The sequence below is a fragment of the Neoarius graeffei genome, chromosome 28, assembly GCF_027579695.1.
Source record: "Neoarius graeffei isolate fNeoGra1 chromosome 28, fNeoGra1.pri, whole genome shotgun sequence".
NCBI classification, from domain to species: domain Eukaryota; kingdom Metazoa; phylum Chordata; class Actinopteri; order Siluriformes; family Ariidae; genus Neoarius; species Neoarius graeffei.
Window position 1 is genome coordinate 40,495,508 of NC_083596.1, and position 13,405 is coordinate 40,508,912.

The following is a 13,405-nucleotide window of genomic DNA, read 5'->3' on the forward strand; positions in this document are numbered from 1 at the left end:
TCCCAAGTTCCAATTGTCGCTACAGAAACAATATGTATTACAACCTTATCCAACACCACCACCACTTCTACACCTGTTCTAGAAGTTCCACTTCCACCATGACTCATACGGTAAATCCCTGGTGTGGCTTTACCTCAGGATCTCGGATGAGAAAATCCGGATAGTAGTTCTTGATTATATTTAGCCATGGTGGGATCTTGCTGGGATCCTGTAAAAGACGAAATCGTCACCAGGATGTTGTAATTCGGGTTAAGGGCAACGGAGATGTAGTGAGATTTTATTTTTACCCTGCCGATTTTAATGACGTCCAGCTCCTTCTGCAGTCTGGCGAGCGTGGCGTCGTCGTAGCCTCCGGAGCATTTCGTCACCGTGCACCATTTCTTTGAGGCAGGATCGTAGCAGCCCATGAGGAAACTGGACATGGTTCCACCTGTGTAGAACAGAACGAGACAACCACAAACCAGCAAGGTTACAGTTAGCTTTGACATTTTCGCACCATATGCTAACGTTATCATGTACATTGCCATGCGTTAAGTTCTGGGCTGGAAAATAAAAACGAACCCAGACCTCAATCGAAGGAATAAGCTTGCATGGAATTATTACAAATCAGTTGTTTAAATATATACAGTGGTGCTTGAAAGTTTGTGAACCCTTTAGAATTTTCTATATTTCTGCATTTATGATCTAAAACATCATCAGATTTTCACACAAGTCCTAAAAGTAGATAAAGAGAACCCAGTTAAACAAATGAGACAAAAATATTATACTTGGTCATTTATTTATTGAGGAAAATGATCTAATATTACATATCTGTGAGTGGCAAAAGTATGTGAACCTTTGCTTTCAGTATCTGGTGTGACCCCCTTGTGCAGCAATAACTGCAACTAAACGTTTGCGGTAACTGTTGATCAGTCCTGCACACCGGCTTGGAGGAATTTTAGCCCATTCCTCCGTACAGAACAGCTTCAACTCTGGGATGTTGGTGGGTTTCCTCACATGAACTGCTCGCTTCAGGTCCTTCCACAACATTTCGATTGGATTAAGGTCAGGACTTTGACTTGGCCATTCCAGAACATTAACTTTATTCTTCTTTAACCATTCTTTGGTAGAATGACTTGTGTGCTTAGGGTCGTTGTCTTGCTGCATGACCCATCTTCTCTTGAGATTCAGGCCCTGTCCACACGGCAACGGATTCAGGTGACTCCGATACAATTGCTTATCGTTTAGGCCTGGCGTCCACACGGCACCGGCGTTTTGGGTGCCCCAAAACGCAATCTTTTTGAGAACGGGTTCCAGAGTGGAAAGATCTGGCAACGTTGCTGTTGTGAAGTCGTCTGGATGAGTAGAACGGATTTGTTTACGATGACGTCACAACCACATGACTGTGAGTGCTTCACGCCGGGTAGAAGTGTAACGAACTCGATGCGAGTTGTCAACAAATCCTATAACTTGGTTCATGAAACGCGCTTACAAAATATTTTCACTGTGAATATTTATTGTGTAATGGTGCAAAGTGAGAGAGAGAGAGAGAGAGAGAGAGAGAGAATAGCCCTTAGGGCCAGGGCTTTGAACCGGTTCAAGGAACGAAAACGAAAACCGGGAACTTTTTCTATTTCACATGGAACAGAAACGAAACCAGAAACTTTATTATTTTTTATGTTCCGGAACAGAAACGCTTATTAAAAATAATGGTAACCGGTTAATACCGGTTTTTATTTCGTTCCTCAAAGTTTCTGTAGCCTACAAATAAAAAAGTCATTCTTCTCCTGCGCAAGTTTCTATGACCCGCTGGGGTTCACTTCCTGTGTGACGTTCGCTGACTGAATGGAGAGAGCGGGAAGGTGGACTACTAGTGAGTAAATGCATTACTGAGTGTCTGAGCAAAGAAGAGCCTGAACGATGCAACCTCCCTATTGGCTGTTTGTAAAAATGTATCAGTTGTTGCCCTTCCCACGGGAATCATCGCGGGCTCGAGAGACGAGACCTGACGAGTTAGTTCGTTGGTAGCAGAACAAAATGTCTGGACACAAATCGGGTTTTCAGAAAAGGAAAGAAAATAAACGGAGGGTCGAAAATACAAAAAAGGAGGCAGAAAATGCAAAACGAGTTTTAAGGTAGGACAAATGGTTACTTTTCTGAGGCAGCCCGCCGTGGCTGCAGGCTTTCAGTTGTCATTGAATGGTTACTTTTCTGAGGCAGCCCGCCGTGGCTGCAGGCTTTCAGTTGTGTCATTGAATGGTTAGTTTTCTGAGGCAGCCCGCCGTGGCTGCCTGCAGGCTTATTTATTATAGCCCATTTAGTTACAATAGTTGATATAAAATGTTTATAGTTATAGTTATGTGATGGTTGTCCTGATTTAGACTGGTGTTTTTTTTTTGGGGGGGGGGGGGGGGGGGGGGGGTTGCGCGATGTTGCACCCGGGTCCAGATTAGGGCAGAACCGGCCCTGGCTACATTTCAGGTGTAGTTTGTTTTATGAATGTATGTACTTGCATAGATGTGTACTTGGTCTTCCAATATGGCGCCTAACAAAATCTCGCGGCGCGGTGACGTCATGCGGTAGCCCTCTATAGGGCCTGACTAGCCTTTGGTAACACACTAAACGAATTCTCTTTCATTTTTGGCACTTTTTCTGTTTGTGTAGATGGGAAGACATACTGAGAATCCAAATCGCCAACATTTGAAATAATAATTGTTTTGAATTATTTCTTGTCTTATTTAATGAAGGTTGTAATAGAATTAGCCTACATTTGGCTTAAGCTGGATGAGACAGAGACATAATTTTATAGCCATTTGTTAAACAGCTGACAGGGAACGTAATTAACCGTTCCGGGAACGAAATTTTTTTGTTCTAACCGGTTCGGGAACGTCTATTTAATGGTGGAACCCAAAACCGGAAACGTTAAAATTCCATTTCTGTTCGGAACGAACCAATAGGAAAAAAATTCCGGTTCAAAGCCCTGCTTAGGGCAGAGTCAATCCCGCCAGCAAAAATAGGGAAAAAAAGGAGCGATCTCACCTCTTCAGATGTTGCTTTAAGTCCTACAATACATTCCTCAAAAAGGGCGTAGAAGAGCAAATTAATCCATCAACGTGTAGCATTCAATTTATTCCGGACCATTAAAGACGCCGCCTTCCGCGTAGAATCATACGTCATCCTCGCCGCCATATTGGATAGGTCAAAGCGGAGAATAAAGATTAGCTGCGTTTAATTGTACCAACAGGTTTGCCGTCCAAACGAGATCACATGGGATTACCTTTCACAGGTGAGACTGGAAAAATACTTTTCATTGTATTTGGTCATTATAATGTAATTTTACGAACAGATTTTCCTGACTTTGTGGCTAATATGAAGTCTCGCACATAATAGTTTATGCGCATGCGTCCTTACTTCTATTGTTCTGGTGTCTCCGAAGGAACCGTCTTACAGCGCCCCTAGAGGTGTGGCATGTGTATTGCATCGTTTTCAGCAAGCGTTGCGTTGCCATATGGACCTAATATTTTACTGATCGTTGCCCATTTGGACACGATATATTTTTAAATAACATCTCGTTGCCGTTGTCGTGTGGATGTAGCCTCAGTTCATGGACAGATGTCCTGACATTTCCCTTTAGAATTTGCTGGTATAATTCAGAATTCATTGTTTCATCAACGATGGCAAGCTGTCCTGGCCCAGATGCAACAAAACAGACCCAAACCATGATACTACCACCACCATGTTTCACAGATGGGATAAGGTTCTTATGCTGGAATGCAGTGTTTTCCTTTCTCTGAACTTAACACTTCTCATTTAAACCAAAAGGTTCTATTTTGGTCTCATCCGTCCACAAAACATTTTTACAACAGCCTTTTGGCTTGTCCACATGATCTTTAGTAAACTGCAGATGAGCAGCAATGTTCTTTTTGGAGAGCAGTGGCTTTCTCCTTGCAACCCTGCCATGCACACCGTTGTTGTTCAGTGTTCTCCTGATGGTGGACTCATGAACATTAGCCAATGTGAGAGAGGCCTTCAGTTGCTTAGAAGTTACCCTGGGGTCCTTTGTGACCTCGCCGACTATTACACGCCTTGCTCTTGGAGTGATCTTTGTTGGTCGACCACTCCTGGGGAAGGTAACAATGGTCTTGAATTTCCTCCATTTGTACACAATCTGTGTGACTGTGGATTGGTGGAGTCCAAACTCTTTAGAGATGGTTTTGTAACCTTTTCCAGCCTGATGAGCATCAACAACGCTTTTTCTGAGGTCCTCAGAAATCTCCTTTGTTTGTGCCATGATACACTTCCACAAACATGTGTTGTGAAGATCAGACTTTGATAGATCCCTGTTCTTTAAATAAAACAGCGTGCCCACTCACACCTGATTGTCATCCCATTGACTGAAAACACCTGACTCTAATTTCACCTTCAAATTAACTGCTAATCCTAGAGGTTCACATACTTTTGCCACTCACATATGTAATATTGGATCATTTTCCTCAATAAATAAATGACCAAGTATAATATTTTTGTCTCATTTGTTTAACTGGGTTCTCTTGATCTACTTTTAGGACTTGTGTGAAAATCTGATGTTGTTTTAGGTCATATTTATGCAGTAATATAGAAAATTCTAAAGGGTTCACAAACTTTCAAGCACCACTGTATATGGAATATTTTTTATTAAAAAGCCTTTCTGGAGCTATAATAAGCAGTTTACACACCTTTTGAGCCGGTTCCATAAAACGCCCCTAAAACCACTAAATCGGCCGCGTCTGCCATTGCGCCTTCATTCAGGTAGTCTTTCTTTACCTTCAGCCAGTGGCGTTTACCGGGTTCATACACTCCCTGTGGGACATACAGAAATCACCTCTCACTTATACTGCATACAATGCCTCAGCAGCTTGATACTGCTGCTCTTAACAGGGACATAACGAAGAGAAACTAACTTTTTCAGTAAGCGTGCACATACAGTACTGTGCAAAAGTCTAAGGCACCCTATTTATTCCCCCCCCATACAAACTTTATCGATTTCTGTTATGATTTCTACATTATCGAGTCGGTACAAACACATTTTAGAGAGTTCCAAACGTTCGTTATTTTTCCAGCACAATATTAAATGTTACAGAAAAAAAAATGCATCTGAGCAGCACGTTCCATAAGAGCACGCTTTTCAGATTAAAAAAGAAAACGTAATGAAGGCTACTGGGTTTTCGTGCAAAATTCAGAAGCAAGTATGACAGTCAAAGTGTCCAGAAGAACTGCGGCTGGTTCTGTAAGATGCTCAGTAAAACCTACAGCTCATATCCACATAAAACTGCACTCGTTGGACCGGAGACGACTTTCTTTTTTTTTTAAAGCAAAGGGTCATCTCACACCAAATACTGAATTTGTCTCATTTATTATGGCAGGGGTTTTCAAAATGTGGGAGAGTCAGCCCCACCTCAGACAGCAAATAAACAGCGCCCCCCTTACAATTTTTGTTGTTGCTATACTTAATGTTCCATTCGTATTTAAAAAAATGGTTGTTGTACACATTTTTTTTTCTTTTACACATTTTAAACATCTGTGCTTTTTGAAAACATCTTTTTTTACACATTTAAAAACACATGAGCTTTTTTAAACCTCGTTTTAAATGTGTAAAAAAATGTTTTAAAAAGCAGATGTTTAAAATGTGTAAAAAAAGATGTTACTTTTTTTTTTTTTTTACACATTTTAAACAACTGTGCTTTTTAAAACATCACATTTTAAACATCTGTGCATTTTCAAAATTTTTTTTTTTTACACATTTTAAACATCTGTGCTTTTTTTTTTTTTTTTAAACATCTTGTTTTACACATTTTAAACATCTCCTAGCATCGTTAGCTAGCACCTCTTGGCAGACGACACACTGTGGCAGTGGAGCATCTTCAGATCCAGTCCATGAAAATCCAAACTTTAAATAATCGTGGTCATACTTCCTTCTTTTTTTGCTTGGCCCAGACTCTGTCTCCTCACTCACTGTAGCTTTAGGTACTAAAAATCGATCCATTTTGTTTCTGGCAAAGGCTAGCTGAAGTTCGCTAAATGTAGTAACTTATTCTGGTTTATTTTCCCTCATGTTGCGCCCCCCCTGAAGAACTCTGGCGCCCCCTAGGGGAGGCGCGCCCCACACTTTGAAAAGCCCTGTATTATGGCTTACTGTTATTAAAATGTTCACATTATATTCATTTTTTTTTAAAAGATTTTTTTGGGCTTTTTCACCTTTATTGGATAGGACAGTGTAGAGACAGGACAGGAAATGATCGGGAGAGAGAGACGGGGAGGGATCGGGAAATGACCTCGGGTCGGAATCGAACCCGGATCCCCGGATTTATGGTATGGCGCCTTAGCCACCTGAGCCACGACGCCCCTATATTCATTATTTTTAAGCCATTTTTGGTCTACAGCATTTCCTTACACGTACCTAGGACTTTTGCACAGCACTGTATATTTGGGTATCTGGAGCCTACCAACCCACAAGCTCTGAAATAATACTCCCAGTCCATTTCTTTTGTGCTGCCCATTTCAGAAAACATGAGCTTCAAGAAGCTGTTCAGATCTGACTCCCCTTTCTATGTCACAAGTGGAGCTCATTAGAATAATCCCACCCCCCTGATCAGAGTATCAGGGATGAGAATGAAAAATATTAAAAAGTCGGCCCGGGGTCAAAGCCTCCGGGAGCTAATGATTTTTGGCTATTTTTTTTTTTTTTTTTTAATCCCCAAACCATTAATTTTATCAGCAAAAAGTTGCAATTTATTTGGAAATAAATTCCCCTTCTTGGTGGACTACCAGATGAAAATGATTAATATGGTATGAGAGGCTTGTTTTTAATCAATTCACATTTGATGACTTAAAAAAAAAAAAAAAATATATATATATATATATATATATATATATATATATATACACACACACACACACACACACACACACACACACACACATCAATGCACCTTTTAATATAAAACGAGCTCTACAGTATTATATTTCTGCATTTTTGCTATTCATGTCTTTAACATGCAGATATCAATGTAAATGAATGAATATATAATTTTTTAAATATATAAAATACCTTACCAAATGGAGACTGGGCTGCTTTCTCTGAAGTTCTTTTCATAATAGTGATAAGGTTACAATACTTTTCTGTGTTTCTGTACAGTTTATATCAAACATTCATAAGCATTATATTACAATATAGCAATAAAATCCCTGAGCATTATTCACACGATCAGCTACTGCTATCAGAGGCTTTACAGTGGAAGTGTGGCCATCTGTGCTTTTCACCAGTGGTTGATGTACTAGTGCATCTCAAAAAATTAGAATACCATGAAAAAGTTCCTTTTTTTCATAATTTAATTCAAAAAGGTAAACTTTCATATATTCTATATTCATTACATGTAAAGTGAAATATTTAAAGCCTTTTTTGTTTTAATTTTAATGATTATGGCTTATAGCTCATGAAAATCAGAAATCCAGCATCTCAAATTATTAGAATATTCCCTAACCTCAATCAAAAAAAGGATTTACAATACAGAAATGTCCAACTTCTGAAAAGTATATTCATTTACAGTATACACAATACTTGGTTGGGGCTCCTTTACCATGAATTACTGTATCAATGCGGTGTGGCATGGAGGTGATCAGTCTGTGGCACTGCTGAGGTGTTATTGAAGCCCAGGTTACTTTGATAGTGCCTTCAGCGTATCTGTATTTTTGGGTCGGGTGTTTCTCATCTTCCTCTTGACAGTACTCCATAGATTCTCTATGGGGTTCAGGTCAGGCAAGTTGGCTGGCCAATCAAACACGGTAATATCATGGACGGCAAACCATTTGGTAGTAGTTTTGGCACTGTGGGTAGGTGCCAAGTCCTGCTGGAAAAGGAAATCAGCATCTCCAAAAAGCTCGTCAGCAGGTGGAAGCATGAAGTGCTCTAAAATCTCCTGGTAGATGGCTGTGTTGACTTTGGACTTGATAAAATACAGTGGACCAACACCAGCAGATGACATGGCACCCCAAATCATCACAGACTGTGGAAACTTCACACTGGGCTTCAAACACCTTGGATTCTGTGCCTCTCCACTCTTCCTCCAGACTCTAGAACCGTGATTTCCAAATTAAATGCAAAATGTACTTTCATCTGAAAAGAGGACTTTGGACCACTGAGCAACAGTCCATTTCTTTCTCTCCTTAGCCCAGATAAGACACTTCTGACATTGTCTCTGGCTCAGGAGTAGCTTGATATTAGGAATGCGAAAGTTGTACCCCCTTTCTTAAAGATGTCTGTTCGTGATGGGTCTTGATACACTGACACCAGCCTCAGTCCACTCCTTGTGAAGCTCTCCCAAGTTCGTGAATCAACTTTTCCTGACAATCCTCTCAAGACTGCGGCCATCCCTGTTGCTTGTGCACCTTTTCCAGCCACCCTTTTCAGCAATGACCTTTTGTGGCTTACCCTCCTTGTGGAGGGCATCAGTGATCATCTTCTGGACAACAGTCAAGTCAGCAGTCTTCCCCATGATTGTGGTTGTGTGTACTGAACTAGACCGAGAGATACACTGTGTTCATACTGTTTTACTCAAACTCGAAATGAAATATTCTAATATTTTGAGATGGTTTTTTTTTATGCTTTTGTACTGTATGCCATACTGATTAAAATTAAAATAGAAAAATGCTTGAAACATTTTAGTTTATGTGTAATGAGTCTATAATATATAAAACTTTCACTTTCTTAAATAACTGATGGAAAATATTGAACTTTTTCACAATATTCGAATTTTTTGCACTGATAGATGCACTGCTACTATCACTAGTCTGAAGTGATGCTGGTAACTGGTAGTTTGTCTTCAGAAGTTTCAGTTTGTCTAAAATGATAGTCTCATAATGAAATGTATGTTCTTTGCTGATATACTCTAATCTTTTAAAATGAAGTGCAAACCAGAAAAAAGTGCTATCATATAATTCTCTTAAGCTTTCTTCTGATGTTATCATGGCAGCAGGAGGTCTTGCATATTAAGCAGGCAACATTCAACATCACTCATCACTTCCCTTTCAACTGTTGTGTGGACTAACTAGGTTTTATCTGGACAGGATGTTGTGTAATGTAATACATATACCATACGGTCAATTTGAAGATCAAGGTGGTGATTTTGAATTAAAGAACAGGCATGTACAATTGGCATTACATATTGGAATTTTTTTTTTTAAATCAAAAACTAAGTTAATCTCTGCCCAAAAAACTTGGGCAGACGCTCCCACGCGGCACACACCAGCAATCCCCCCCCCCCCCATGAAATGAGCAACAAGTAGGAGAGTTATACACGGTATCATACCTAAAATTTCATCAGAAATATAGATATGATACTATGATTCTCCCCAACATGCTACATTAGATAAGCTAACCCCATTTATAACAGATACACACTTATATAAAATCTCAAATACATGTCATACACACACCATGGCATTGATTCGTGCGATATACATTATAAATATAATGAATCATTGAACAGGCAAAATAATTTTCGACCTACCTTTGTGTTTTTTGGTGTATATGTGAAGTTCGATAGTCCTTGCCCCTCTACTAGCGTAGTTTATCATGTCAGAACACAACGAGCAAAGTACTTTTCCTGGGACGTCTGTTTTCCGTATGTGATCACTGAGCTTCGTTGTGACTGTCTGCGTTCAGTGTTCTTTCTAACCAAGCCCATCGAAAACAGTTCTTTATTCCTGCACCTTTATCAATCTCCCTCGCTCGATCCTCTTCTTTCTTATCTAGGACTTTTGCCATTGTCGATATGCTAAAACATCCTGCCTGAATACGCGTCTTTCCCATGTTACAAATGCGTATCGTCAAACAGTGTGTACGGTCGGTGAACGGCGATTGCAAGCCACACGTGGAGAGCGCGTTTATACGCTGCACGCGATGGGATTTCCCGAAAATTCTACCGCAAATAAGTCGAGCATTGTCGCAAAAGTGAACGTTACAGTAATTACGACATGTCGAAAGACTCGAGTGTGTTAACCCGGAGCCCACCAAGAATCAAGACGTTTTAAGGTGACCACAGATCGTTAACCATACCCCTCCGAAAATTTCTCAACGGATTTACATCGACCTCAAAAACGATCATTTTGGTCTGAAAAAGTCGGAAATCCGCCGATCGGCGGAAAATTCTCATCCCTGGAGTATCTTCGCTCATGGCTTGAGAATGGCCTTTGCAAATTAATATTTATGACAAGTGCTACCTGACTGGCAGGCAGAAAAGGGGGCGGGGTGAACGGTGGCTCATCATCATTTACCCTTTGGGGTCGAGAGCTTCGCTGGTGAAGCATGGCAGGTTGAGAAGGAGTAGGTCACGTATTTAGATAAGAACTCAAAGATGTTTATCATACAAGCATGATAAACAGACAAATTTTACACTTTCCTATGTGCCCACTGCCAAATATAATATTTTTTACAATTACCTAAATTAGGCTACATCCACACGACAACGGCAACGAGATTTTTCTTTTTAAATATCGTGTCCACATGGGCAACGGATCACTAAAATATCAGGTTCATATGGAAACGCAACGCTTGCTGAAAACGATGCAATACACATGCCACACCTCTAGGTGCGCTGTAAGACGGTCCCATCGGAGACACCAGAACAATAGAAGTAGACGCATGCGCATAAACCCCTTCTTCTGTAGCATCAGCCACATAAGGTTTTGATTATTAATCAGTAGCGTAAAACGAAAGACGCGGAAAGATGAATGAATGGGGGTAGATGGAAGCCGGTACGCCAACATTCTGATATCCTCCAGAATTCTTTAATGGTCTGGAATAAATTGCATGCTACACATTGATGGATTACTTTGTTCTTCTACGCCCTTTTTGAGGAATGTATTGTCGGACTTAAACCAACATCTGAAGAGGTGAGATCGCTCCTTTTTTTCCCTATTTTTGCTGGCGGGATTGTTTTTGTTTTTGGAAAGCACACGGGCGGTGCGCGGTTTGGTACTGCTTCCGCAGTGTTTGGACTAAAGACTCTGCCCCAAGGGCTATATTCTCTCTCTCTCTCTCTCACTTTGCACCATTACACAATAAATATTCACAGTGAAAATATTTTGTAAGCGCATTTCATGAACCAAGTTATAGGATTTGTTGACAACTCGCATCGAGTTCGTTACACTTCTACCCGGCGTGAAGCACTGACAGTCATGTGGTTGTGACGTCATCGTAAACAAATCCGTTCTACTCATCCAGACGACTTCGCAACGGTGCCGTTGCCAGATTTTTTCACTCTGGAACCCGTTCTCAAAAGATTTCGTTTTGGGACACCCAAAACGCCGGTGCCGCGTGGACGCCAGGCCGAAACGATAAACAATTTTATCAGATTCACCTGAATCCGTTGCCGTGTGGACAGGGCCTTAGATGAAACATAAAACTTGTCACCTTACTCAGTCACGGCGCCAAGCGTGCACTTACACATTCATAAGACTATTCACATGGTAACGGCATGATGATCACTTTCACTCTTGAGTGGTTTCTCCTTCATGGTGGAAACGCCGACCGTAAACAGGATAAAATCTGTCAGCCATAGTTTAGGCTACCGGTTTAGATGTAAAACTTGTTGCGAGATGGCACGTGGATTTTATGCGCTTCAGGTGATTCAGGACAGCAATTCAATCTTGAGATCTGCGACACTGATGAGTGGTGCTTTTTTTTTTTTTTGTACTACTTCTCGATCCAGCTGAAGATCAACTCAAATATTTTTACACTTACTGTTCTATTTATCATGAGCAGATTGGTTGATGTGTGTGCGCTGTCGTGCATACACAGGAAAAATGACTGAGCAGTTTCTCCAGAGTTAAAAGTATTTGTTTCCCCTCAAGTAGTTAATTTTGCTATACCTTTGAGCTTTGGTAGCAAAATTAGAGTAATTGTGTAACAGTAATTGTGAAGCAGTACAAGAGTTAATTTCAAGACACACTGAATTGAGTCAAATACCAGATAAATGAAGATGTTGTGAAGAGCAGTTGTGTTAGAATGTGTGAAAAAAACATGACCTTACCCATTGTGACGAACCTTTTTGATCACTTGATCTGATGGGATTACGAGTTGGCAGTGCGAGGGGTTTTCGCTCTTCTCATTGAACGGAATGGAATTTTTTACCCTTCTCATTAAATACCCCTCCCACTGCCAACCCTTTATCCCAAAACAATAGCACTTTTTTTTTTTTTTGGATGGCCAGTTAATTGTCTAAATCAACGGAGCAGATTTGTTTTTGTGCTTGATTCATTCCTCAGACTGAACAAATCACCTCAAGTGATCAAAACAGTTCATCACAATGGGTAAGGTTATGTTTTTTGACACATTCCAACACCGTTCTAAAACTGCTTTTTACAACATCATTTCTTATTTTTAAGTACAATCATGACATGCATACTACATATACCCCTTTTCCACCAAATCAGTTCCAGGGCTGGTTCGGGGCCAGTGCTGGTTCACAACTCGTTCAACTTGCGAGCCAGCTGAGAACCAGTTTGCTTTTCCATAGCTCGCGGTGCTAAGGGAAGCTACGTCATTACGTCGCTGTATACGTCAGTTATGTCGCTACGTTTGCATAAACCTTGGCGTGAATATCGAAGCAAAAACAACATGGAAGAAGCAGCAGCAGCAACAGCAACAATAATAATAAATGACTTCGCATTTGTACAGCTGCTGCTTCTCGTCACTTACAAATGGCGATCTTTCACGGTCTTGCTATTGTTGTTGGTCTTAACAACTCCGCCCCCCCGCTGACGTAAGCGGTTCTTTCCTCTGGCCCAGCAGAGAGTTGGTGCTAGCCTGGAACCGGTTTTTCTGGCCCAGAGCCAGTTCTTTGTCAGTGGAAACAGAAAACCCGGTTCCAAACTAAGCACTGGCCCCGAACCAGCCCTGGAACTGCTTTGGTGGAAAAGGGGCAATAGATATTACTGTAGCTGAATACAAAAAAAAAGTAATACGACTTTGAAAATACTGCTTAGATTTGTTGAAATTGATAAAATCAGAGCATGCTAAAATCATTAGAATGCCAGAAAATACCTTCAGACCCCAGAGGGTCAAAGGAGCAGGTGCTCAAAGCCCTGTTCTAAACGGCCGATGTTTAGACCGGGTGAGAAGGGAGCTGTGGGGCTTTCTCCTTGTAGTATTTTGACCAAAGTCTGTCATATTTCATTAAGACCTCAGGGAACTGGGTTAACTTGTGGAAAAGGGGTACGCCACCTTTTAAGAGACGCACACAAAGCGATTCACTTGGTGGACGTCCCAGGCTCTGGTTACCCAAGTATCCCTCTTGTACATTTCCAAGTGAAACATGCAGCAGAGGAGTCGTTCGCTACAAGGCCATAAATATCACTAAATAAACATGTTTAAACATAAATAAAAAAA

At 40.8% G+C, this 13,405-nt stretch overlaps 1 protein-coding gene across 2 annotated transcripts in view; it reads right to left on the reverse strand.

Moving 5' to 3' along the window:
* Positions 1–13,405, reverse strand: part of lig3 (ligase III, DNA, ATP-dependent) — a 52,548-nt gene that overhangs the window by 16,292 nt on the left and 22,851 nt on the right. For both annotated transcript variants that reach the window (XM_060912870.1, XM_060912871.1), the window contains exons 14-16: positions 4,695–4,818; positions 288–430; positions 134–208 (exon numbers count right to left, since the gene is read on the reverse strand). In XM_060912870.1, coding sequence (XP_060768853.1) covers positions 134–208; positions 288–430; positions 4,695–4,818 — 342 coding nt within the window. The remainder of the gene's footprint in view (positions 1–133; positions 209–287; positions 431–4,694; positions 4,819–13,405) is intronic.